The sequence below is a fragment of the Gossypium hirsutum genome, chromosome D13 (genome assembly GCF_007990345.1).
Source record: "Gossypium hirsutum isolate 1008001.06 chromosome D13, Gossypium_hirsutum_v2.1, whole genome shotgun sequence".
In the NCBI taxonomy this organism is placed as follows: Eukaryota; Viridiplantae; Streptophyta; class Magnoliopsida; order Malvales; family Malvaceae; genus Gossypium; species Gossypium hirsutum.
Window position 1 is genome coordinate 4,629,985 of NC_053449.1, and position 26,822 is coordinate 4,656,806.

The 26,822-nt window shown below is 31.9% G+C and overlaps 3 protein-coding genes across 15 annotated transcripts; 1 reads left to right on the plus strand and 2 right to left on the minus strand.

The window, feature by feature from the left end:
- Window positions 1-2,562: 2,562 nt before the first annotated feature.
- LOC107894280 (E3 ubiquitin-protein ligase MBR2) lies at window positions 2,563-9,959 on the minus strand. 13 transcript variants are annotated; one of them, XM_041110057.1, is made up of 9 exons: window positions 9,742-9,959; window positions 8,997-9,161; window positions 8,405-8,497; window positions 8,075-8,126; window positions 6,036-7,948; window positions 4,319-4,369; window positions 3,225-3,323; window positions 3,003-3,146; window positions 2,563-2,918 (listed from the first exon to the last, which is right to left on the minus strand). In XM_041110057.1, exons 5-9 carry the CDS (start codon window positions 7,806-7,808, stop codon window positions 2,787-2,789), a joined length of 2,199 nt encoding a protein of 732 aa, XP_040965991.1. In that variant the 5' UTR covers window positions 7,809-7,948; window positions 8,075-8,126; window positions 8,405-8,497; window positions 8,997-9,161; window positions 9,742-9,959; the 3' UTR covers window positions 2,563-2,786. The 13 variants fall into 13 exon arrangements, 12 of the variants coding, with proteins under 12 accessions (XP_040965991.1, XP_040965988.1, XP_040965989.1 ...); XM_041110054.1 differs by having other exon boundaries at window positions 8,346-8,497; XM_041110055.1 differs by having other exon boundaries at window positions 8,405-8,523.
- Window positions 9,960-14,532: 4,573 nt separating this feature from the next.
- On the plus strand, window positions 14,533-16,157 carry LOC107894281 (caffeoyl-CoA O-methyltransferase). The gene is made up of 5 exons (XM_016819560.2): window positions 14,533-14,992; window positions 15,083-15,162; window positions 15,259-15,403; window positions 15,490-15,621; window positions 15,702-16,157. The coding sequence occupies exons 1-5, from the start codon at window positions 14,891-14,893 to the stop codon at window positions 15,993-15,995; spliced, it is 753 nt and encodes a 250-aa protein (XP_016675049.2). The 5' UTR covers window positions 14,533-14,890; the 3' UTR covers window positions 15,996-16,157.
- Window positions 16,158-18,675: 2,518 nt separating this feature from the next.
- LOC121225657 (40S ribosomal protein S16-like) lies at window positions 18,676-19,365 on the minus strand. Its single transcript, XM_041110059.1, has one exon. The coding sequence runs from the start codon at window positions 19,290-19,292 to the stop codon at window positions 18,852-18,854; it is 441 nt and encodes a 146-aa protein (XP_040965993.1). The 5' UTR covers window positions 19,293-19,365; the 3' UTR covers window positions 18,676-18,851.
- Window positions 19,366-26,822: the final 7,457 nt, after the last annotated feature.

The following is a 26,822-nucleotide window of genomic DNA, read 5'->3' on the forward strand; positions in this document are numbered from 1 at the left end:
ATGTACATCTATTTTATATAATTATATATATTTTTGTATCTTCCAAACCGCGTTGTACCAAACCGTAAATTACATTAAATCTCGATTAAATTTAAAATATTTAAATTAATTTAATTTTTCTGATGTTATTTAGTTTGTCTATAAACTTACACGTAACTAAAACTCGAAACTTTATTTCGATAAATTTTAAAAATAGATGTTTTTTTTTCTCCTTTTAAAGGTCTCACAACTTAAAACTCATGATAACCGTCACTTTATTTTTATTTTTATTTTTTTGAATAATTTCATTATAACTTCTATGACATTTGCTCCCGTAATAGAATGAGAAAATTTTATTACATTAGTATTAGAATATTTATGTTGTGTCATGAGAGCATAAATTTAATCACTAACAGGGGCGAAATTAGATTTTTTTTAAAGAGGTAGAAATTAAATTGTAATTTTTATGGTAGTAAAAATGTAATTTTACCATTTTAATAGATTATATCTTTATAATTTTTAAAGAATTAAATTAAATTTTATTATATTTAGGAGGCCAAAGTACAATTTTACCTTTACAAATTTAAAATTTTAAAAATTTTAAAAGGCATAAATGAAATTTTTTTTCATTTTAAGGGGACTGAGGCACTACCAGCCCACCTAATTACGCCCCTGATCACTAACAACCTCATCCCTACCTTCAATTATCAAAATAATAATAATAATTTAGTTCTATATGTTTATATACAATTTTGTGTGATTAATATCTTAGCAATTCAATTTATTAATATAATTGTATTTCTCCTACATTAAAATTTTTAATCTAATATCCTACTAAATCGATTCATAATGTTGTTCTTATTAATACTATTTTATGGCACTCAAGTTGTGAGTAAAAAATAATGTGAATATATATATTTATAAAAAAATATAAAAAAATGAGACTTTAGTTAAAATGGTAAAATTGAGTCTTTAAAGATTATGGTGTTTCAAGTCTCAACATTGTGTTATTTTTTTAGATTTATTTTGGGTTTAAATTGATTTTAAATACAGAAAGGTAAAAAATACACTCTTATTAATATTTATTATTTTGTAATAATTAAATTTATCTATATTGACTCGTAACACTAACTTAATTAAACACTTAACTATAAAATAAATATATCTATTTAACCATTGAAAGGTTCTTACATAATTTTTTTTCTGAAGAAAAAGTAAAATGTTAAACCTTTTAAAATTACATCTCTCCTTTTTATATGTAAATAGAAATGTTAGCGAAGGACCTTTCTAAACTCTAATGAGTTATCGAAAGCTAGAGGTGTTCATGGGTCGAGTCAAATCAGACTCAATTAAAAATTTAGGCCCGTTTGTTAGGTTCAGGTCCGACTTGATTCGGAAAATGGACCTAAAATTTTGTCTAAGCCCGACTTATAAAAAAACGTTAAAATCCGGGTCCAGCCCACCCGTATTAATTTTTATATTATTTTAAAAAATAAATATTTCCCAACAAATTAAAAATAAATTTTAAAAAATATGTATACTTAAATAATATTAAGATAGATGCAACTTAACAAACAAATACCTAAAATAATAACAAATTAACAAATACCTCTAAAATAATAACAAAATTAACAATAAAGCAAAGTTTTATACAATATCCAAACAATAACAACAAAATAGTAACAAAATAGAGAGAAAATAACAAGAAAATAGCATTAAAAAACAAAAAAAAAATAAATTTTTTTGTCCTTAAGTGAATTCGGACTAGGCCCGGACAAAAAATGCCTTACCCAAGGTCCGACTCGTTTAAAAACGGACCTTATTTTTTTTGTCTAAGCCCATTTTTTAAGCCTATATTTTTATTTAAACTCTCTCATATTTTAGACGGGCCTACTAATCCGGCCATGAAAAGGTCTATCGAAAGCAATTACTCATTTTTGTTTCTATTTGTTAATTAATGCTATCCCATGCATGCATGCAACTTAGCTTATCGTCTTCAGGTAGGTTCACTTTATCTGAAAAAAAAATTTAAAATATGCTCTAACTCATATATTTGAAAGTTGACATCTAAAAAATATGTAAAATATATTATATATTATGTATTTTTTAAAAATCCCAATTTTTATATGTATGTGGTTTTAATTATGCATAGACACACTAATATTAAAAATAAAAACAATTGGGACATGTATATTGTGTTATTTAGCTACAAAAAAAATACCTTATTTGAAGGTATAAAATATTGGAAGTAAATAGTAAATTATAGAAAGAGAGTTTGGGCATAGAATGATAAATTGTTAGAAATGTGTTGTCCACGCTACAACAAATAAAACGGCTGCTAAAATCTGTACATGCAGAAGGAAAAAGATAGTGGAGTTGATGATGATGATGATGATGATGAACTGATGATATATATACATGTCTCATCATTCATCATGTATCAAACTGCCAGGCCATTATTCTTCCCACCACCACCATCATCATCAAGAATCTATCCTACATCCCAGTTGATGCCTTGACATTCTTCAAATGATCAACATGTTTAAAAACTACTACCATTGACATTCTTCAAAGCTTTGATAATGTCATAAAATAGATATTATTTCAAATTATGTTTATCATCGTCATGATGCTTTATGCAAGTTATTCAACAAACTCATCCTGCAATTCGTAACCTTAACAGCGGCTCCGTCGCCTTGAATGTTACAGATCAAGGGCAAGAAAAGCCAGTTTGAATCAGATATATATATTTTATATATAATCCCAAGTCCCAACCCTATTATTGGATCTCACAACAGCCTTTGCTCTCACTTGAGCAAGCCTGTTGTTTTACAAATGGGACACAGGTTTTTTAGCATTAACCACTGTTTGATGCAGTTTGTGTGGAAGTCATGTCCACAATCTAGTGTCCCAGTCTCATCCCCATCTGCATATTCCTCCTGCCATCGTTAAAGTTCGGACAAGGTAACAGGTGAGATGAATGAAGTTATTTAAAGCAGCTTATCTGTCATTGAGCATCATACCTGACAGATACAGCAGGGTTCCAATTCTTGTGTGGATTCCGTTGTGGTGGATGAGTACTTCTGCTGTTTCAGCAGCTTCAGAATGGTTTCCTCGTTCAGTCCAGTGCTCACATCTCCGATGCGTTCTTCTAATGCCAACAATTCCTAGCGTTCCATTTGCAATGTGAGAAGAATAACGTCCAATGTGAAGTGATTGAACAAAAAACAGCAATCCCTTTTTACCTCATAAGACATGTTATCAACATCAAGGCGCATATCTCTATGTCTGTCATGGGTTTCAGCCATACCATGATATATGAATGGATCAAACACCATATAATCCTGTAAGGGTATCACATAAAGATCTAATGTCATACAACATCATATCATGTGGGAAGGACTATGAATTATTCTCAGACAACAGAGCCCTTTCCAGGGTCTACCGGGGTGCTCTACTAATAGAGTTCTTTATCCCTCATTTTGTGGAAATCTGTTTAGCAAGTACCTAGATATGTTTTCAGTATTTCCAAAGTCGGAAACCTGTTTCTTTTCCTTTTTAAACACCATAGGGTGTAGTATATTTTGATCCATGAATGCTAAGCTTCAAAGGCTGCAAGAAGAAGTGTTGCTTTGAGGATATGAAGCCATGCATGTGACCTCAACCATAAAAACAAGACTAGACTATATGCAATATGAGCCGAAATGTGGCTTAAAACAAGGGAACATCACCGTGTCCCCACATCAAAAATATATTCAATTGCTGAAGCAATCTAGTTAGCGACCTATAGATGTCAAACAAACTTTCTACGCACCAAAATATCCAATAATATGCTTTTTGCATAAAAACAATCGGTGAAAGATCATTCAAGACTAAGCTAGTAAAACAAAGTCATACAGAATCTGTTCTCAATGGTGAGAACAGTCTCTAACCACATTAGCACCAAAGAAGAGAAACATTTACACCAAAGCTATCTAACCACATGAAGCTGCTAAGTTTTTAATCTCATCCTAAGAAATATATACGTTTTCACAAAAATCAACACTAATAGAAATGTTCTTATAGCAGTTCAGTTGTATTTTGGATAATATGGTATGAGAAAATTTTAATAAATGGGAAGGGAAATGAGTTGCACAGCCATATCACCTATAAATAAAACAGGTATGTAAGATAAAATGCAAAAAGAAAAGGAAATGAATCTTTTCAACATTAGCCAGCAAAATCATTATAGCCAGTGTTGCCAAAAAATAATAATAAATAAAAATAAATTCAGCTGCTAGCTCACGACCTATTTATGAAAATGTCGTGGCAACATAATGGCATGAAACAGAAACCAAACCTCAATTCGTAAATTCTCCCCCCTACGCATGGCATTCAAGACTTGGCGTATCTGATACAAGGAGAACAACATAAGCAGCAAGTTATTAGAATTTTTTTTTCCTTATGTTCAACTGCAATTATAGAAAACTATAATTTTAGTGATGCATATCGTTTATCTCAAACTTAATTCATCAGATTCTGTAAAAGACATTATTTTCTGAAAGGGAATAAATTAACAAGCTAAAAAGCAAATAGTATAAACAGATTATGTAAACTAACAGATGTGAATTGCATAATCAGGAATTGAGAAAAAAACAGAGATGGTTTCAGAACTATTTTTTCCTAGAAAGGAAAGTATTGAAGGAGAGGTAAATAGAGATATCAACATCCAACAAAATTGAGCAGAAAAAAATAAAACCAAACCATAAAAAAACCTGAGAGAAGAGTGAACAACAGCATTTTAGTAGAGAGACTAATACGCAGCACCTGACTTTCATAAATTTCTACTTAATATATTTGTAAAAATTGAATATGCATTTCAATCATTTATAAAAATAGATTGAAAGTAGATACAAACTGCCCATTTTCATTTCTAGGTTGAGATTGCTCAAGACTTCGTATCTTAATTAAAAATTTAGGTGGGAAAAGGTCACAAACTGGTACAAAAATGTGGTGAAAAGATGACTTGTATGCGCGGGACAGAAAGCACTAATGGCAACAGATAATTCAATCCAAACTAAAATATGAACTAGATATGAAAGATGAACATCGGCAGGGATATAGAGTATACAGCTTGCAGAAGCTTTAAAAGGAAAAATGATAGCTATAGATGACACAAATAGCTTGCAGAAAGACTCAAATAAATGATGTGATAAGGAGCTTGGTTTACTACAGGTTTTCATATTTCTTTCATGTTTTAACATTCTTATATTAATGCTAGAATATCCTATATAAACTTTTAATAATGTTCAGAAAGGGAAATTTTAAATCAGAATTTGACTAAGCACTAATATAACATGTTAACTGTATTGATTCTTTCTGAAAGTGCAAACTATAAAAAGTTGCCACAATACCCTGTATGAAACTACAAAGGGGAATTTTTTTTAAAACTGGACAAGTTATTTTTTTCTTTCATAAAATAAGCATAAGAGTGTGATATGATTTTAAAGGATGAAAATTTTTGATGAGGATGAGGTGGGTGCAAGTGTTACATAAAACAACATCTACAAACCGATAATCCAATGGGAATATCAAAATGAAAATAGAAAGAAAAGAATTTAAAAATCTGCTTTTGTCCTTGACAGTTCAATCTAACATAAATGGATAAATAAAGGTACTTACTAAATATCCAACCCAAAATGAATTTGTGAAGAACATCAAACATAAAATGTGGAAAACAAAAGAACAACAATTTTGAAACCAAATCGTCTTCTTAGAACATATTTATGGTTTATTTGTTTGTATGAGTGCATAAACCAGATGTGTGCATGCATGCAGGGGTGTAAATTTTTATGTGTATAAACACAATATTAGTTACTAAATTTCGCTGCATATCATAGAAATGGATAACTAGGTGATTCTAGAATGCTGCTAATCATCATTATCTGGAAAGCCAAATTTGTTACTATTAAGTATTAGAATTTATTGAGAGCAAATCCTATTCAGGAAGCCTTAGACATATAAATGTACAGAGGCAATGAAGTTAAAATTTAGCAAAATGACCTTCAGAAACAAACCTCAGATATTAGCCGGTGTCTCCCTTCGATGTCAGCAGCCAAGGCTCGCAACGAATGGGGCATCCCAAGAACATCATCATCTTGTCTCTCCAATAAGAATGCAGACCTAGGGTATGGTTGATTGTTACCCTGGATGTTCGATCCAGATGGCACCACTGTCTCTTGTGAGGAAGCAGAAGGGCCTGAAGACAATGGTGGAAAATGGCCACTACGACCACCAGGTTCAGAATCAATTGGAGGAAATAAAGACCAGGGAGCAAATTCTGATAGTCTTTGTTGATTATGAATTGATGGGTTTTGGGGAGGAATCCAGGCAGGAGTTGGCAAAGGATGGATGCTTGAACTAGGCCCAGGTCGACTTGTAGATGAAAAGTCTCCAGAAGTACTAATATTTCCAGAAGCCAAATTCCAACCTGTTGGATCTTGTGCTAAATTTCTCATCTCAGTTGCTGGTACAAACATGGTATTTTCTGCATTGATTCTAGGGATATTTCTTATATTTGGTTCCTCCCGTAATGCAGCAGCTCTCTCTCCAAAATTAGTAGAACTTGATGGGTTCGCAGCTCTTAAACCAGAAGTACCATTCCAAGGGAAAGGATTTACATTTCTCGGTACAACAGAAGTGGTCCTCATATGAGGTTGAGTCGACGCAGAACTAGAATTTCCAGCTATTGCAGCTGTGGATCTCAAGTCTAGAGAGTCACCAAACAGGGCAGCTCTAGGGCGACCAGGAGAGCCGAAACTAGAATGCCCAGCAACCCCAGTTGATGATAAACTATGGGGTAAAGGTCCTTGTTGGTTTCCTGGATTTGCTCTTCTTAAAGTAGAAGGAAACGCATCACTAATTACTCCTCTCATACCAAGCCCAACTCTTGGATTCGGCTGATCAGGAGGACTAACATTAAGGAGATTCCAAGAGGGTGTCGATAAACTCAAGCTGCTAGAAGCATCGTTACGAGCAGGATCAGCATGCCAAGCAGCATTTTCAATTTGTTGAAAACAGCTTGAAGTACCAGCAGAATAAGACTGTCCAGAAGTACCTTCAAGAACCTTCCTTTTGCAGGATAAACCCCAACTGCCCAAAGAAGTGCCAGAACCATCATTATTTTCCTCCCCCATATAATTAGAGCTTCCGGAAGAACTACCAACATTATCAGAAGAAACACTGGCATTAGAAATCTGTTCTCTTTCTAGTCCAACTGAGTTGTGGAGATTAAGACCTATACCAGTTCCCACACTCGACCTTGAATTACCACTGCTGTTAATAAACCCTTCATTTAGATTCACATTGTGTGGGCTATGATTAGAGCTTGAACCTTGTAAAAATATGGGCCCACTTCGGACCTGATTGCCACTTCGACCATTATTCAGTCTCCCAGGAAAAATGACATTTGCTGGCTCAATCCGCCTTTCTTCTGACCTTGGAGCAGCCCCAACATGAGCACCATAAGAAGGCCAACCACGCTCTATTTTTGTTCCATCATCATTAAGATGGTGATTTAGAACATCGTGCATCACCTGGTTTTGAATTCTCAATCTAGAGCTCGGTTCCCCAGAACTCCAGCCACTAACACTCTGAACATCGGGAGTAACAGTGCTTCCATGCATCATCCCACTAGAAGACATTGCATAATTGGATAACCGAGTTTCCACAGGATTCAGCATGTTGTGCAAAGAATTTGGTTGACCAATGCTCGTGTCATTGGGACCAGAGCCCTCATCAATGTTAACAGTTTCAGGGAAGGAGTCAATGGTGCCCCCCTGACCTTGCATCAGGGAAGATATATTCCACCTAGAAATATGTCTGAGACACTAAATATTATTCCAACTTTCAGAACAAGTGTCCATTCAAGCTCCGCATTTCTCAGGTCAAAATACAAAAGGGATCACAAGATCAGACTGGTAGTTAAAACCTGAAAAGATAAGCATAATATCCAAATTGGCATTTCAGTTATGAAAATGGGAGAAATAAGGAGAGGGGTCATCCAAGGGAATTATGTAAAGTAATAAAAAGAAACAATATTGCAACCACATCTTACAGAATAAGTTCTGAAGCTCCTGAGTTATCCAGCTTTCCCAGGTTACGTATGTCTGCAAATGAAAGGCCCAACCAGTTAACATCTTGAACCCAAAAGAAATAACTACCTCAGTTGCAAATGGATATTGATTTTTGTGAGAATGTGCAAGCAAGAACAACTTTATGTTACATAGCATGCAACTTGATATCCTAACAGGCCAAGTAAAACAAAAACAGAACACCAACAGTTCTAGTTTCTAGCATGCCAGGTCAATTAGAGATCAAGATATGACCTGATAGTAGTTGACAGGTTGACAGTTTAAGGAAAGCAGTTGGTTCACTATGTCTTTACCCCAGGAAATTCGGTATGGCATTCATAAGGCGATAATTCTCCGGTTCAGGACATAAGATACTTGTGGCTGCTACTCTCTCTTATTGGCATAGTCTGTCATGCAACATATGAAAATGCACCTGAGCATGTGCGAAACAAAGTTACCAGAACTGGGGAGCTCATATTTTGTGTAATTTATGTTTAACACCAATTAACCCACCCTTTTCATCATCTCACATGCTGAACATTCATATTCAATATCACTTCAAGGAACTCACAATTGTAAATACAACATGAATCTAGATAATTGGAATCTCCAATACCAGCTTAGCAAATCACTCTTTCTTCCAATATATTTCTGCCTTCTATTTTGACATACAAAAATACTTCACAACCACTCAATTCAGTGCAAAATGACAAAGCTTGATAATCAGCCATTCACATTAAGTGCAGATCAAGCAGTCAAATTCACAGCACCAAGACGAAGTAGAAACAAATCAAAGCTAATTACTACTAGCCTACAACTCAACTACAACTTTATCAATATTTCCATGCATTGACAACCATAACCAACTACAAGCTAGATAGAACAACATTGATATTAAATTATTACCACATATAATGTGCTTGTTAGGCAATATAAGCAGATCAAAAAGGAATAAAATGCTGAAATACGGGAACTTGTAGATCAGAGTGTCGCTTGTTTCAAGCCTCAAATTACAAAATCAACAAAATGTAGTTTGCAGAATCAGCAATCCAAGAATGCAAAATTAAGCATCTGCATCAAAAAAGGAAAAACAAGGAAAAAAAACACAAATTTTATCACATTGACAACCCCATCAAACTAAAGGGAAACAAACCCAAATAAAGAAAGCTTCAGTGCTAGTAAAGCTTTGGTCTTTTGACAAAAATGTGAGAAAACCAGAAAAATCCAACCCCATTTCTTCCTCCATTTAGTTTTTTCTTTTAGAAAAAAAAAAAGCATCAGATGATTAAAATAAATATCCGATTAAAATTGACAAGGAAAATTAGCAAACAACCCAACATGGGTCGACCTCGATCCCTCGTAATATTTCAAAATAAAGAAAATAACCATAAAATTACCAAAAAACTAAGAAATCCCAAAAAGGGTAAAGTGAAATGATCTTGAAAAAACAACTATTCTCGATCATCAAAACTACTATCATCTGGATTAAGAGAAAAATACCTGAAAAAGAAAGCTGAGACGATGAAACGAAAACCATTAAAATTAAAAAAGGAAAAAAGAAATCAGGTGTTTGATTATTTTAAGGAGAGGAGTCACAGGGATTGCTTCTTTTATTTCCCTTCTTTCTAGTTTTATTTTGGGAATTTTGTACCTTTTTTCTCTTGCTCTCTCCTTCTCCTTGTTATTTTGGTCTGAGTTTCAGATAGGGTTTTTTTAATGATAATTTAAATAAGAAAAGGAAAAAGAAGAGATCAACAAAATAGGACAAAACAAAACCACTGAAAAAATGGATGAGATGATCTGAGAGAGACAGAGGAAGATAACAGGTGTATTCTGTCTGCAACCTTGGTTTTTTCTTTTATTTTTTCATTTTTAAAAATTGATATGGTAAAACAATAATAATAAATAAGTAAAATAAATTAACAATATACTTATAAATTTTCTTTAAGTAGGTTTAAAAATAATAAACAATTAATAATTAAAAGAGATAATAAAATATCTATAATAAAATTAAAATAAATAAAATTTTAAAAATAATAAGTCAAAAGAATGGTCACAAGAATATCCATGGTTTTTTACCCGTGCAATAAAAAATACGCCAATTTGGACTAATTCGCAGGAAAAGACATCATCTATGGAAGTAGAAGATAATCTTGACAGCTCACGTGATGGTCTTGAATAGATGGAGATAAAGTGCTACAAAGTTAAAGAAGAAAAAGCAAAGATGATAGAATAACTGAATCTCACTTCTGATGTTAGAACAGACTATGAATGTGATTAGATGTGATTAGATGTTTCACTATTTTATATGAGTGATAAAAGTAAGTTTGTTTGTTATGTAAAAGTATGAGTCATAAAAATAAGTTTGTTTGTTATGAAAATGTATGAGTCAAAAAAGTAAGTTTGTTTGTTATACGAGTCATAAAAGTAATGAGATTTAATGTCAGAATATCTAAAATTAAAGGGTTTAACAACAAGTATGCTATGCCAAAAATAGGGCATTCCTCCTTGGCCACAAAAACAGGTACTGCCTTTTAGCTGTCAAACCATTAATTCCAAATATTTCGGCCTTAAATCCCATTTACAATACTATTTATTATATTATTAATACAATTGGTACGAGTTTAAAATACTTTAATTTTAATTATTTTTAAAAAAAATTTAATAAAAATATTAAACTATCTTCGAATAATATAACAAGACAGCAGAAAAAAACAAATATGACCACAAGAAAAAATGAAAAGCAATACATATAGGCTATAGCCCAACATTTTTTTTAAATCTAAAGAAAACCAGCCAAGCAACATTTGCTTAACCAAAGATCACTTGCAGAAGCACACAAACATGACAAAATGAGAGGAGCACTTCAATCCCATCGCCATTAGCGGCCAAAGAGACACTACTCATGAGCTACCACGGTCATCATGTCTGTTGGTCTGTCCTCAATCCAAAGTAATTTGACGCAACCATCGAACCAAATTTAGTGAGCCACAATATTATTCTCCCGTTAAACATGATTCAACTCACACACCCAACTCAAAGAATCGTTTAATAAATTTTTTGTTGTCTGAAATATAACTACTCAAATAAGACCGATTCACACCGAACATTCGTAGTTTTTTTATAGTCATCAAAGAGTCAACCTCGAGAACTATTTGATGGAAACCCATGTCCCAAGCAAATTCAAGCGTCCATTTACATGCCAAAGCCACTTAACAAATAGAGAAAGTAGCCCCAACACCACCAACTACGCCTCATAGCTCAAAATAAAGGTAACAATTTCATCGGTCATTTATCTTACCTTGATTTAAAATATAAATTTTAAAATTATTAATTATATTCAATAGTTTAATGTAATAATTATCTAATTTTTTAAGTAATTATTAAAAAATAAAATGATTAAGACAAAAATTTAATAATTTGCTTAAAACATTAAAATTTTATATCAGTAGACACAAATCGATATAACTAAATCAATACATATCAATTGGTATGATACCGATTATCATAACAAAAATTTAAAATAGTCTTCATCCAAAATAGCCAAACAAATAGTATGAAATAATGGGACTCGAAATGATAAAAACTGAAATGATTTTCAACTCATAATAATTTGACTCGAAAAATCTAACCCTTCACAATAATTTAAAATTAAATAAAAGTAAATTGAAATGGGAAGTAACTCAAATAGATTGACTACATCTAAAAGTAACCGATATATGCAGTTGAGAGGGATGAGGTCACAAGTGATGATGGTGTCTTAAGCCGTAGAGAAAAGGCGTTTTTGTACTACACGTAGCCTTCATGCATTACCAATTTATCATATTTCCAATTTTGTTTTATTTCTCTCTCTCTCTCTTTTTTATGTTGGATAATCTTTTGAATAATTTTCTTATCGGTTTTAATGATATTTGTTTTTTTTATATAATATTTAAAATTATCTATAGTCTTTCATAATCTATAAATAGAATGATAATGCGTTTCAGTACACTCAAACTCACGTCTTCCTATATTGACAGCCAATCGAACTAAGCTTCAATCGACAATATTTTATAAAATGTTAATATAACTTTGTTTGTGTAAAAAATAGTAAGAGGGATCTAACACTGATTGGTATTTGGAATGGGAAACCAAGTATGATATAGCAAGCAAAGGCAGTTTAATTGATTTCTAATTGGTTAAATTGTAGTTTTGATGTTTTTATCATTTATATTTTAATGTAACATAATGTAGTATTCTATTCTTGATGGGTTAATTTAAATAGTTAATATCGTTAATTATTTTTATTATAATATTAAAATGGATTTTTTTTAAAATTACTCTCTTCCCATATAAAAAATTCTATGACAACATGATGAATAGAAAATGATGATTTTAAGAAGAAAAAAAAACAATATCAATCATCATGAAAATGATGTTTTTAAGAAAAAAGAAAACATTAATATTTTGACTGAAATGATTAACCACATTAACTAATTTGATTAACTAATAATATTATAAATATATAGAAATCAAATTATACCAAATTAAAGTATAAGGATTAAATCTTAAATTTATGCATAATAAATGGACTAAAACTAAAATTTGACAATTAGTAATTAGTGAAGGATGAAATTGGGCCAACCAAATCTTTGGTTTTTGAATGAGGAGTTTTAGAAAAAGTGTAAGTATGTTTAAGCGTATTTTTCATTTGATTTAAAAGTTAAAAAAGATTATGAATATAAATAATAATTGTTGTTGCACCCTAATTTTATTCAAAATTTATTATTTTTTTCAAAATAATAATATTATATATTATATTTTTTAGGTATATTTAAATATGGGTATAAATCTTTAAATATATTAACTAATTTTTATTTTTATTTCTATTTTAATATTATAATTATTTTATATTTTAGTAATGGAATACAAAAAAACCCTCACTTGTGATTTTTTTAAAAATTTCAATATTAATGCTTATAATAATTTTTTTTATAGAGTGCTTTAAATAATTTTTTTAAATCATGCAAATATAAATAAACCCTAAAACATCTTAATTTGGTTAGTAAGATATTGTCTATTCCTAATAAATTGGGAAATAATTCTATTGGGTAAGAATAAAAGCCCATTGGATTAAGTCCAACCCAATTAAAATCCCAATAGACAACCCACAAAATATTGGTAACTGAGTTTCACGAAACCAAACACACTTGCCCCAAAAGAAGGGCTCGAAAAACACAATGTTATCCGTCGGAAGAACTCCGACACAAACCTCAATTCTCGGTCGGTCGGATTTTAAGATATTCGAGATTGACCTCAAACCCTCTTTTCCTCGTCATGCAATAACCTCACTTTAAGGGATAACTAAAAGGAGCTTATCCAAAAATCAATAAAAATAGAGTTCCAAATAGACCTGATTATCGATTTGATTGGACTGATATAAAATTTAAAGTTTGTTTTATGAGTTCGGGTCAGCTTAACCTGAAAAATAGGTCTAAATTTTACTCAAGAATGACCCAGATTAAAAGAGCTAAACCAAACTCGATTTGACATGTTCGTAGTAAAAGAAAATTAGATTATTTTTATATAAAAATAAATTTTAAAAATATAATACATAAAATACACTAAAAATATTAAAATAAATATTTCCCAATAAATTGGAAATACATTAAAAAAAGTTTTTATACTTAAATAGCACTAACATAGTTACAACTTAGAAAACAAATGGCTCTAAAATAATAGCAAATATACAACATTCAAATAATAACAACAGATAAGTAACAAAACATCAGGGAAACAATAGATTCAGGCCGGGCCAAAGCAAAAAAACCAACTTGAGGCTCGGCCCTTTAGAAATGAGCCTTATTTTTGTTTAAGTTTATATTTCGAATCTATATTTTTGCATAAACGACAGAATTTCGAACCTAAAGAAGTGACGAATGAGGTTTAGTCCTAATATATATATATTTATACCCGCATTACACATGATTAAATGTAAAATCATATGAAAATCCCATTTGAGAATTTCTGATCACATCCAAAATGCAAGGGGACTAGCTTGTGAAATAATCATGCTCTCTCAAGACACTTCTGATATTCCCTCGACAATAGCGTATGATCTTTTAACCTTATTTTATATGGACAAAATAATGAATAATAATGTCAAAATACGAAAAAGGGGTTGTTAGTACCATTTTATTATTAATATTTAGTGAATGAGTACCAAAACTTTGACCCAAAGCAATGGACTGTCATTATCTTTCACCGAACGCGGTGTTCAATTTCATGGGATAATAATTTAGTAACATTTGACCCTCAAAACGTCTAATTTTCCCCAATTTCACCAACCCTCTTACCAACTCTCCATATAAACCAACACCATAATTGGTGGCTCCCACCATTATCATCCCCAATCAACACACCGCTGAATAAACCAACTTGGGTATCATTTTTCATATGAACCAACAATTTTGTCCAGGGCTCCTATGCCTTTGTTACCTTTGGTTATCAATATAATCTTGCAAAAGCTTAATAAGGAAAGTGATATCACAACTCATGCATACAGTCAACTCATCCATTTGAGTCATCACATTGCACATGCGGTCATAGAGTGAGTGCAGAACTGGTCCCAAAGGAGTTTTGGGAGTTCACCAACTCCCGACCCGGTTGGTAAACCCGAAATGGTTGGTTCCAACCGGGAGTTTCAACTTCCATATAAGCTCCTCTCATGTCCCTCTTTCAGCTCAAATTTAGTGGTTACCATTCAAAGGCATAATACACAGTTCCCACAAAAGAAAGAAGGTTTAGAAGAGTAGTGGCAAATGGCAACCAACAAAACAGAAGAGCAGCAGCAGCAATCTCAGGCGGGTAGGCACCAAGAAGTTGGCCATAAGAGCCTTTTACAAAGCGATGCTCTTTACCAGGTATCATCATCTTTAACTTTAACCTTCTTCCTACATGTTTTTTAGCATTAGTTTCTTTGATTTCATTAATGGGGTTTTTTTTTTTTACAGTATATCCTGGAGACAAGTGTATATCCCAGGGAGCCTGAACCCATGAAAGAGCTCAGAGAGATAACAGCCAAGCATCCATGGTTCATATTTCTTGATTCAGATATTAAAATCTATCACCCCCATTTATTTTCTGGGTTGGAGATTCTGACTATTGTTGATTTGGTTTAAAAAAACAGGAACCTTATGACAACATCAGCTGATGAAGGCCAATTCTTGAACATGCTTCTTAAGTTGATCAATGCCAAGAACACCATGGAGATTGGTGTTTACACTGGCTACTCTCTTTTAGCCACGGCCCTTGCTCTCCCCGATGATGGGAAGGTAGCTAATGATTTGAAATTTTTTTTAATCATTCAAAAACAACGCCAGAAAATCAATGCCATTTTAATTTCAAAATATGTTTGCAGATCTTCGCCATGGATATTAACAGAGAAAACTACGAGTTGGGTCTACCTGTAATCCAAAAAGCTGGTGTTGCTCACAAAATTGATTTCAAAGAAGGGCCTGCAATGCCAGTTCTTGATGAACTTGTCCAAGATGTAAAATTTTCACCAACCCCAACCATCCATTTTTCTTCTTCTTTTTTTGTTTGATACTAAATGGGAAAATTGAATGGCAGGAAAAGAATCACGGATCCTTTGACTTCATATTCGTGGATGCTGATAAGGACAACTACTTAAACTACCATAAGAGGTTGATTGAGTTGGTGAAAGTGGGAGGTTTAATCGGCTACGACAACACCCTATGGAACGGCTCGGTGGTGGCGCCGCCTGATGCTCCGCTCAGGAAGTACGTCAGGTATTATAGAGACTTTGTTTTGGAACTCAACAAGGCTCTTGCTGTTGACCCTAGTATTGAGATCTGCATGCTCCCTGTTGGTGATGGAATCACCCTTTGCCGTCGCCTCAAATGAACCACCGTTACCGCCGCCGTCCAAGTTTGAGCGTCTTCAAATTTGCAACTCCACTCTATTTCATTCCTTTCTTTTTAATTTCAAATCTTACAATTGTGTATTTTTCTTTTATCATAATGGTGAATGATTATCGAAGAATATGGGTTTATCCTTTTTATACAATATTAAGGTGGTATCAGATAATATGCTTGAAGCCGTACCTACAAACAATTGTTTATTTATCGCTCTATTTATATTAAGACTTTAATTTTTCTAAGTTACAATTATATTCATTATTATCATCAAAATAACCTATTAATTAAATTATAAAATTAGTCACTTTTATTTACCTTAAATTATATTTTAGTTATTTATATTTGAAATATTACATTTTAATCATTCACGTTATCATATTGTTACGAAATAGTCGTTACGATTACCAAAGTGATAGTTTAACTTTTAATTTGATATATTTTTAAACATGATTATCTATCATGTTAATTTTATCAAGCTATGAATTGAGGAATGGATGGTATAAAATGCTTTGCCCTAATAATATGGTGTCTTGCATACTCCATAAATATTTAATTTCATCATAATGGCAGAGAGTTCACAAAAGAACTACAAAACATAAAATCAAATATTAATTTATTTATAAAAAAACATTAATTAAATAAGGATAAATTTCACCTTTGATCCCTTATTTATTTGTGTGCTTTATTTCGGTCACATAAATATGAAAACATTCGATTTAATCTCCAACATTAATGAAATCAATCTTGATGAACTTTTTCTCAAGGTAACTATTATTGTACCGATGGGCATGTCGTTTTCGTCTTGGTAATGGTACATATCGGTACCAGCATATTTTGATGTATCGCTTTAGATTTATCGATGTTTTAAATATTTTCACACACATATATATAGTCTAATTTTTTAGTTTTTTTAATAAATCATATATTAGTTTGATAAAAATATATTATATATTATATATTATATATTATATATAAAGACAAATATATTTCAATTACGTACAAAAAAAATATATTTATACGTAAATATAAGTTTTAAAATTATTAATTAAATTCGATAATTTAATTTAATAGCTTTTAATTTTAAGTATAGTTATAGAAAATTCAAAATGGTTGTGATAAAAAATTAAAAATTAATTTAAATATTAAAATTTTGTATCAACCGATATGGGCCGATACGTACCGATATAAGCTAGTATTGGCCAAAATGGGCTGGAACAAATCGAAATGATTGAAATACACGAACATTTTAACCGAAACGAAATATAAACTATTTAATACCAATTTAAGACCAGAACAGTACATACAGGCTGGTACTACCGATACAGCACATACTACCATGCATCTTATTCCACATGGACGTTTTGGTGAATTAATTGTTCACCTAATTTATTTTCTTTTATTTTTTATTTATCATAAGAGTTAAAGATATGACGTTCCCTTGCGGCCTCAGCACATAAATAGGGATTAAAGAGTCCGGTGGGTGTTGACAAGAACACCAATAATAACTCGATCCTACAGCATCCGTAATTGAGGGATTTGAAAATTTGCTCCCAAGTCTTGCAACGATTACCCTCCCTAAAAGTGTGCATCAGTTTGGAGTGTTCAAACTGATTAAGGAGAGTCCTATATTCATATACTAATGTGTACAACAGTAGGTTGGTCATGACATGCTTCGTAAATACATAAAAACTAATTACATTGGTAGCATCAAGCTCAACGCATAGGGAAATATGTCTGTAAGCTTCAAAAATCCACTCGCCCCTACCATCACTTATGAGCATGCCAGCTCCTGCTTTAATTTGTAACATCCTTGATGGGGCGGCTGCCACTTGATGCTACGCCCATGCTTGTTGAGTTACTGGGATTTGGGCAACTCGGTTGTTGAAACTACAAAAGCAAAAAGAATTTTCCATCTGCCCCTTGGCCACATAAAAGGTTCCACCAGCGTCGGGTAAATTTCCCATTCTGACTTTGTACCATCACTACAATGTCTCTTTGTGCTAAAACCCAGGATTCAAAAATAGTAAAAGCATAAGACCGTCGGTTGCTAGGGACCTTGATTACATTTGATTAGTAGGTTTTGATCTTTTCGGGATTATAGATTTAACTTTAATGCCTTTAAGAGCTGATTTCAGTTTTGGGTGTGTAATCAATAGAGCTGATTTAGATTATTTTTCTTCCACTGGAAGTGGATTTGAGGGAAAGTTTCGATTTATGAATAAACCCACAATGCACCTGCCATTAAAGCCATCTGGAATAAATGCAATGATTAAGGAACAAAACACGTTGGGAATCATTTTTGAGGTTTGCAAACTTCTAAGGGCATTGAAAATGAAGTGGCAAACACGACAAGGTTTCAAAGAGCTTTGATTGGGTATTTTATCAAACACCTAGCGTAACATCTAAAAACCCCACAAAACAGCATCCAGTATAGCTACGTCCCATGTAAAAAGTACAAACAAAATCATATCAGTAATTGAATCTTCCCTTTCTAAACTCTTCCCTGCCACTTCACCATCATATCTATCAAATGAAAACGTTTCTTATAATCGAAATTCAAATCTGATTGTCACATACGGATCAGTCTAAAGGCAAACTAAATAGTGGTTGAGCAACCAAACAAAAACATGAAAAGCAGAATGCATATATCAAATAAAAAACCGATGTAATCTAAGGAATGAGTCTAAATTAAGATAAAAGCAAAACAAACATTTGAAGTCTGAACCTCAGTCATGAGCTAATTTTAATCCACGAACATAGCAAAACTTAATTCAAAATGAACATAAACATAGTATCTCTTGTAAAACAAAACGAAGTTTCGCGAACAAACCATAAAACTTCTTCAACGGTAACTCTTCTGGAACCTTGCCCTAGCACCTCTTCCACCGAATTTCTTGGGCTCGCACCTCCTCGGATCAGCCACCAGCAAAGTCCTATCGTACCCGACTAAGATATCCTTAATCTCCTTCTTGCTTTGCTCATCGACGTACTTCTGGTAGAAAGCGACGAGGGCCTTAGCAATGCTTTGACGGATGGCGTAGATCTGAGAAGTGTGGCCTCCGCCTTTAACACGGATCCTCATGTCCACGCCGGCAAAACGCTGGCGGCCGAGGAGAAGAATTGGCTCGACGGCCTTGAAACGGAGGATTTCGGGCTCAACAAGCTCGATAGGACAACCGTTAATCTTGATAAGCCCACGGCCTCGCTTGCAGTGGGTAACCGCCACCGCCGTCTTCTTGCGGCCGAAGCATTGTACGGATTCGATCGGTGCTCTTTCCGCCATTTTTTTGTTGAAAACCCTAGCGAATGGAAAATGAGAGTGGCTTAAAAGCAGTTATATATGGAGTGGGTTAGGGTTTCTGATTTCTGAAAGGCTAAACGGTGCGTTTTAAAAGCTCAAGACCTATTGTGGGCTATAACTCGGCAGGTTTAGTATAGGAATAGGGTCCAATTTAAGACATTAAAACCCAAGCCAGGCTTGAAAGTCCAAATACTTATATGAATATCTATATACGTAATCTAAAATATTTATTTAGAAAAAATTTAAATTAATAAATTAACTTTTTATTATTTATTATATTATTAAAGTGATATTAAGAAACTTTTAATTCATTGAATATAATTGAGTAAATTAAAATAATAATAATACACAAATTTTACGTAGATTATTATATGATAATACCAAAAGTAATTTAATCTATGTTGTTTTTTAAGTTATTATTTCTTAAATAGTGTTATACTTATACCAAACGTTTTGCAATGGCTGATGCGAAGTCAGACGCCTAGCCGACTGCATTAGGTTTTCATATTTCTTTATATGAATGTCCTAAGACAGAGGAAAAAAGAGAGAATATGAGTAATGTTCCATATGCTTTGACAGTTGGAAGCCTTATGTATGCGATGCTTTGCGCACGTCCAGATATTTGTTTCATAGTAGGAATGGTTAGTCGATATTAGGCGCATCCAGGTCTCAGGCATTGACAAGTTGTAAAACATATATAAAGGTATCTTAAAAGAACTAGAGATTATATGCTTGTGTATTCTGGGGAGAACCTTACTCCTATTAGATATACAGACTCAGACTTTCAAACCTGTAAAGATTCGATGAAATCGACGCCGGGAAATGTATTCATTCTAGACTGTGGAGCCATAGTATGAAGAAGTATAAAACAAACTTGAATTGTTGACTCTGTAATGGAGGTTAAGTATGTGGCTTCTTCTGAGGCGACGAAAGAAGCAATATGGCTTCGAAAGTTCTTACTCGATCTTGAAGTTATTCTTGGTATGGAAAAAGCTATAACACTGTATTATGATAACAATGTTGCAATAGCTAATACCAAGGAAATGAGAAGTCACAAGAGGACAAAACATATTGATCGGAAGAATCACTTGATACGAGAGACAATAGCCGAAGGAATTGTAGATGTGATGAAAGTAGCTTCTGAAGATAACCTTGTGGATCCGTTTACTAAGACTCTTGTAACTAGGAGTTTTAACAAACACGTCGAAGATATGAGCATGCGAAACATGACACATTTACTTCACTAGGAGTGGGAGATTGTTGGGAAATGTAACCATATTGTAATAAACATGTAACTATTTTCTATTTATTTGACCGACAAATAAATAAATAAAGTTAATTTCACATTTCACTGTTATGCTTTTTGTATTTATGTCTTTTATATTTTGCATGCATAGTGAAATTGTGACAAACAAATATTAGCTCATTGATTGTCTCAATTCAAACTGAAGATAAATGGCATTGTAAGAACGGTTACATTACGAGAAATACAATTTACTTCTGTAGATAATCTAAATGAGTCCATAATCCCGTAAATGAATCAAAGTGAGCATTTGATTCAAATCCTGAGAAAGACTATTATGCCGTCTACAATTCCAATTGAAGAGATAACTAGTCTTGGCTATCGGAGCAGTTGACTCCACGGGTAGAGAAATAGATGTTCATTGGTAGAATGATACATTGGACTAGATTCAAGATGAATTAATTCTGAATCCATTTGTGAATTAATTCACTTGTGATGTTTATGGTGTGATTTATCTATATATTAAGTTAGTCACTTACCATGCATATGCAACTAATGTGTTTTGATATAAGTGAAATTAGACCCGAGTTAATTTTGATTTGGCAGTGTACAAGTCGAAGGTTAGAAGTCTTCTTGTTTCTAAGTATAAATTCAACTCAGTTAATTCCCTACATAGTTCAAGATAGGTCCGTGGCGGGCTTTGGCAAAGATGACGTTGTGGAAATATGAGTCAATATAGAGATTTGTTGAGTATGACTCCTATTTTAATCAAATTTAAGAAATAAGCTTCCAGTTAAACTCTGTTTATTTGTTTCAATCAAACTCTGATTAGTTTAGATTATTTTATTATTATTTGACCTATGAATTTAACCTATAAATAGGTTCTTTTACAGCCTTAGAAAATTACACCCATTAGAGATTAGAACTCATAACACTTTTAGAAAATTTCACATTTACGTTTTGAGGGTTATTTGTTTTCGAGTTTTCGAGGTTCAGTTTTTATCTCCATCTTTTGTACTCTTCATTCTTTTGCCATTATAGTAAAATTATCTTTGCCCGTGGTTTTTTTTATCCTCTTTGGAAGGGCATTTTCACGTTAAATTTGTGTTTCAAATTATTAATTTCTTCCGCTATTTTTACTTGTTCGTTGTTTAATCGGGTCGATTCTCAAAAAATGTTTCTAAGATACAACAAAACACTCAACACTTCCAACAAATTAGTAATAACGATTAATAGAAATGTCCTTTAAATAAAAATCCAACATGTTTATCTTTCCATGATATAACATTTCATAGAGATATTTTTAAGAGATACTCTTTTATAGGATTGTGTTGTTTTATAAGATAACTTTACATAAAATTATGTCTTTATAAGATAACTTCATGTGCAAAAGTTACGTCTTTACGGTACAACTATTTGATCAATAATTATAATTTGTTAGACATTTCTAAATAACAAAATATTATTACCTCCATCAACATTATAAACTACTAACAACCCTCCCCAAGTTTAAAATATTGGTAACTTATTTTATAGTCTTTCACTCAAACAAATATTATATATACAAGATGATATCTTTCGATTTGAGCCATCAATTAAAAAATAATTTAGAATTCTAATAAGTTGTGGGTGTCCAAAAATTGAACTACAACTCTTAGTATTTGAAGTGAAAGTACACCACACATAATATTCATTCATATTTTAGTTAGAGGTCATTCACTTTTAGCACTATTATAGTGCTTATCTTATTCATAATAACCATTTACAAGAGAGATCCCACCTCTATTTGTTGAAGCATGATGCAATTTCCTAAGACTTAGAAAGTTTGGAAAACAACTTAGATGGGATGGATCGTCTTGAAATGTTCAATGGTGGAAAATGTAACACCCCTTACCCGTATTCGACACTGGAATAGGGTATGAGGCATTACTAGAACACATACACTTGCGAACATATTTAACCGAGTTATAAAATTTCATCTAAATTAAAACTTTCAAAATTATTAACATGCTTTTATAACTCTTCACAATATATCATCAAAACATTATAATCATAATAAAATTGGGCCTACGAGACCCGATACATACTCATGCAATTCAATGCTTCGTTTCCATTTCATTCAATTCGCAATTTCTCATGCTCACAATTTAAATCATATCACTAGCAATTTCCATTTAATTCACGTACAATTCAATGTCACTAAGTTTAACACTAATACGTATTTACCATTTAACTCAACATTTATCGATTATACCATTCATTAACATATTTATGAAATTCTCAATTTTGCAATGAAAATATCACTTTAGCTTAAATAACAACATCATCCTGGTATAAATACACAACCACTTATCCATTTGCTTGAATTCTTTTGGGCCCATTTGTCACTTACCATCCTTGATCAAAATTAAGGAACGATTACGGAAAATTGAGTACTTCACTTTCACTTTGCCATAGTATAACTATGGTCTTACGTATGATCACTTATCACTTATCCTTGATCAGATAAGTGTAGCTAGGCTACCACTTATCACTTTTTCACTTGATCAGATAAGTGTAGCTAAGGCTACCACTTATCACTTTTTCACTTAATCAGATAAGTGTAGCTGAGGCTACCACTTATCATTTTGTCACTTGATCAGATAAGTGTAGCTAAAGCTACCACTTATCACTTTGTCACTTGATCAGATAAGTATAGCACTTATCACTTTTTCACTTGATCAGATAAGTATAGCACTTATCACTTTTTCACTTGATCAGATAAGTATAGCACTTATCACTTTTTCACTTGATCAGATAAGTGTAGCTAAAGCTTCCACTTATCACTTTATCTCTTGATCAGAAGTACTCAAATCCGGCGTTCCGCTTAATTTGATCATTTATTCGATTTTCGCATTTTTATTTTACTCTCATTTCAACACTAAATACATTTCATCATACATTATATATTTCATGAAATTAACACTTAATCATTAAATTTCAGCCATATGAACTTATTATTTCATCATCTTTGCACACTCGTTTTCTATGCACATCACATAGGATATAAACATATCATTCAACCATAGTCGCAAGCTAGTGTATTTAAACATAACTCTTTTTGGGGCTAACCACATGATAAACCATTTCAATGCATAACTTATAAATTTAACATAGCATAATCTAGCCACTAATTGGCCAAAGCCTAAGCATATACACCAAATATGTCAGCCAAATACACATATAGCATAAGTATTATAAGCATGGATGAGCACAACACTTATTCATGTATCAGGCTTACCAACATGTGTTAATTCATAAACCATTCATGACATTATTTCATGCCAATCATATACCGAATATACCATACACACATACTATGAAACTTTATTTTCACACATGAGCTTAAACCATGACCAATAATGCACAAATATAAGCATCATTTCTATTTCATCATTTATCAATTATAATCAAGCATATGATCAATTATACACAAATCATTCATATATTTCTCAATTTTCCTCCTCCTCCTCTCCATTCTACATCCTTAATGTGTATAACACACTTAAACAACATTATTCATACTTTCACTATTTTCTTGTATGTAAAATTCAAGCTGTCCGTCTGAGTCAAAGTCACTAAATTATTTTTATCTAGAGTTACAGACCTCCAAATTAAGATACGTAAATTTTCCCTAAAACTAGACTCACATATCTTCTTACCATAAAATTTTCAGAATTTTTGGTTCAGCAAAATAGTACAGTTTATTCTTTAAATTTTCCCCTGTTTCGTTGTCTGACAGTTCCGACCACTCTTCACTAAAAATTAATTATCTCATTGTACCAAATTCGGATGATGTTTCCGTTTGTTTCTTATTAAAATAGACTCATTAAGGATTCTAACCATATAAATTATAACTCATAATCATTTTTTTAAAATTTTTAATGATTTTCCAAAATCAAAACAGGGGAACCCGAATTTCGTTTCTTTTATAAGAAACTACACTCAATAAGCTTTAATTTCATATTTTATTCACCCTTTAATTAAATTCCCACAATTTTTGGTGATTTTTCAAAGTTATACTACTGCTGCTGTCCAAAACTACTTTAGTGCAAAATGCTGATTTCCATTTTGCCCCAAATTTCACAGTTTATACAATTTGGTCCTTTCTCAATTAACCCCTCAATTAATCTAATTTTCTCAATTAATACTTTTCCTAGACATTATAAGTTGTATCACAACTATTAAAATTCAGAATTTCCACATATAACTCTATCTTCAAACTCTTTTACTATTAGGTCCCAAACATTCACTTTCTATTCAATTCTTTCAATAAAATCAGCATATGAACAATTTAAAGCTCTAATTCCATGATAAATAATCATATACTTCCAGCATGTATTCATAGAAACTTTCAAATTCTTTCATAGAATCAAAAACTAATGAATTCAACAAGTGGGCCTAGTTGTAAAAGTCCCAAAAACAAAAAAATTTCAAGAAATAATCAAGAATTGAACTTACCTGCAGTAAAAATATGAAGAACCAGCTTGAAGAAACCCTTCTATGGTGTTTTTGCTGATGAGAATGCAGAAAAATAAAGAGAAATCTAGATAATTCCACTTTGGTCCTAACTTTATTAAGCAAATTTTGCAATATTCCAATTTTACCTGTCGAAACCTTCTTTTTGAAAACAAAAATTTGGTTGTCGACTTTTAAAAATAACACTACTAGAGTCGCCACCGATCCTTTATTAAGGTGTGATCGGCCCACCTTAAAAATAATTTTGGTCTGCGAAATTTGAGAAAACAGGTTCGGGAGTCGGTTACGCACGAGGAAGGATTAGCACCCTCGTAACGCCCAAAATTGGCACCAAATTGATTTTTTAAAATGCCTTAGTGTCGAAAATTTGAAAAGAATTTAAAAGGAAACTTTTTATCTCATGAATGGATTAAAATAATAAGACAATTCTTATTTCAAAGAAATAAAACACCACACCCAGTAAGTTAGGACACAATGTTTTTAAATCTTCAAAATACCCGAATATTGCCTTTTGTTTTTGAAAATTCTTATTTCGAGAAGAAAATGTCATGACCAGTAAGTTAGGACCCAACATTCTGAATTCCCGAGAATAAGCTTTTATTTAAAATTTGTGAATTTGTTGCAAAACAAATACTTGGCTTCCTAAATTCATCGAAAAATAATCGCGATCCAGTAAGTTAGGACACGATCTTTCACGAGAATTATGAATACCAAATATTTAAAATTATAAAACATGATGATTTAAATTCCTTGAGAAAATAAAAAAAAATATTTTTAAAATGGATGCTGAAAAGGGTTAAGGTAAAACATGGAACAGATACCCTAATTTCAAACATAAATGGATAAATATTTACAAATATATACAAATACAATATACAAGTAAATTTACAAACAAAAAAAAAAGAAGGAACGAAATACATCAAGCCCCAAAAAAACTAATAAAATGCATGTATATTTATATATGTATATGAAAATTATGAAAATAAAATAAAGATAAAAAAATGTATATGTGTATATATTTACAAAAAAAATATAAGTATACATGCTTTAGTAAAACAGAAATAATAATAGTATATGAAGAAATTAGGAAACTGTGTATATAGATGTACATACAAAATAAAATAAAATAAAATAATAAAAAAATTGCAAAAATATATTTACAATAATTTTGGAGGGCGTACGTGTATATCAATATCTATTTATGCATATATATATTATAAAATATGAAAAATATATAAATATAATAGAAATATAAATGTATATACGTATATATGTATATAAAAAACTAAAAAAGAAATAATAACAATATATATATAAAAATATGTATATGTATTAGAGAAATATTTAATATATGTATATATATCTATTAGCATACATATGCGTATGTATGTAAGTATAATTATAATACTATATAATATAATAATAATAATAGTAATAATAATAATAACAACAAAAACTAAAAAACAAACTAAAAAAAAACCCTTAAAAAGCACCATTAAGGATTAAACTGAGAGCTAAACGAAGTTAAAAGGCCAAATTTAAAAATAGAAAACACCAGGAAGGACCAAAGTGATACACGCGCCGTGAGAGGAGGACTTAAAAAACAATTTTCCCAAGTCGTTGAAGCACTGTGCAGTGACATGGATTAAATCGTCACGCGAGCAAAATATTTGGGCCGAATTTAAAAATAAAAAAACTTGATTGAAACATGTAGCAAAAGAGGAAGGGCTAGGCGCACAAATTTCCCATTA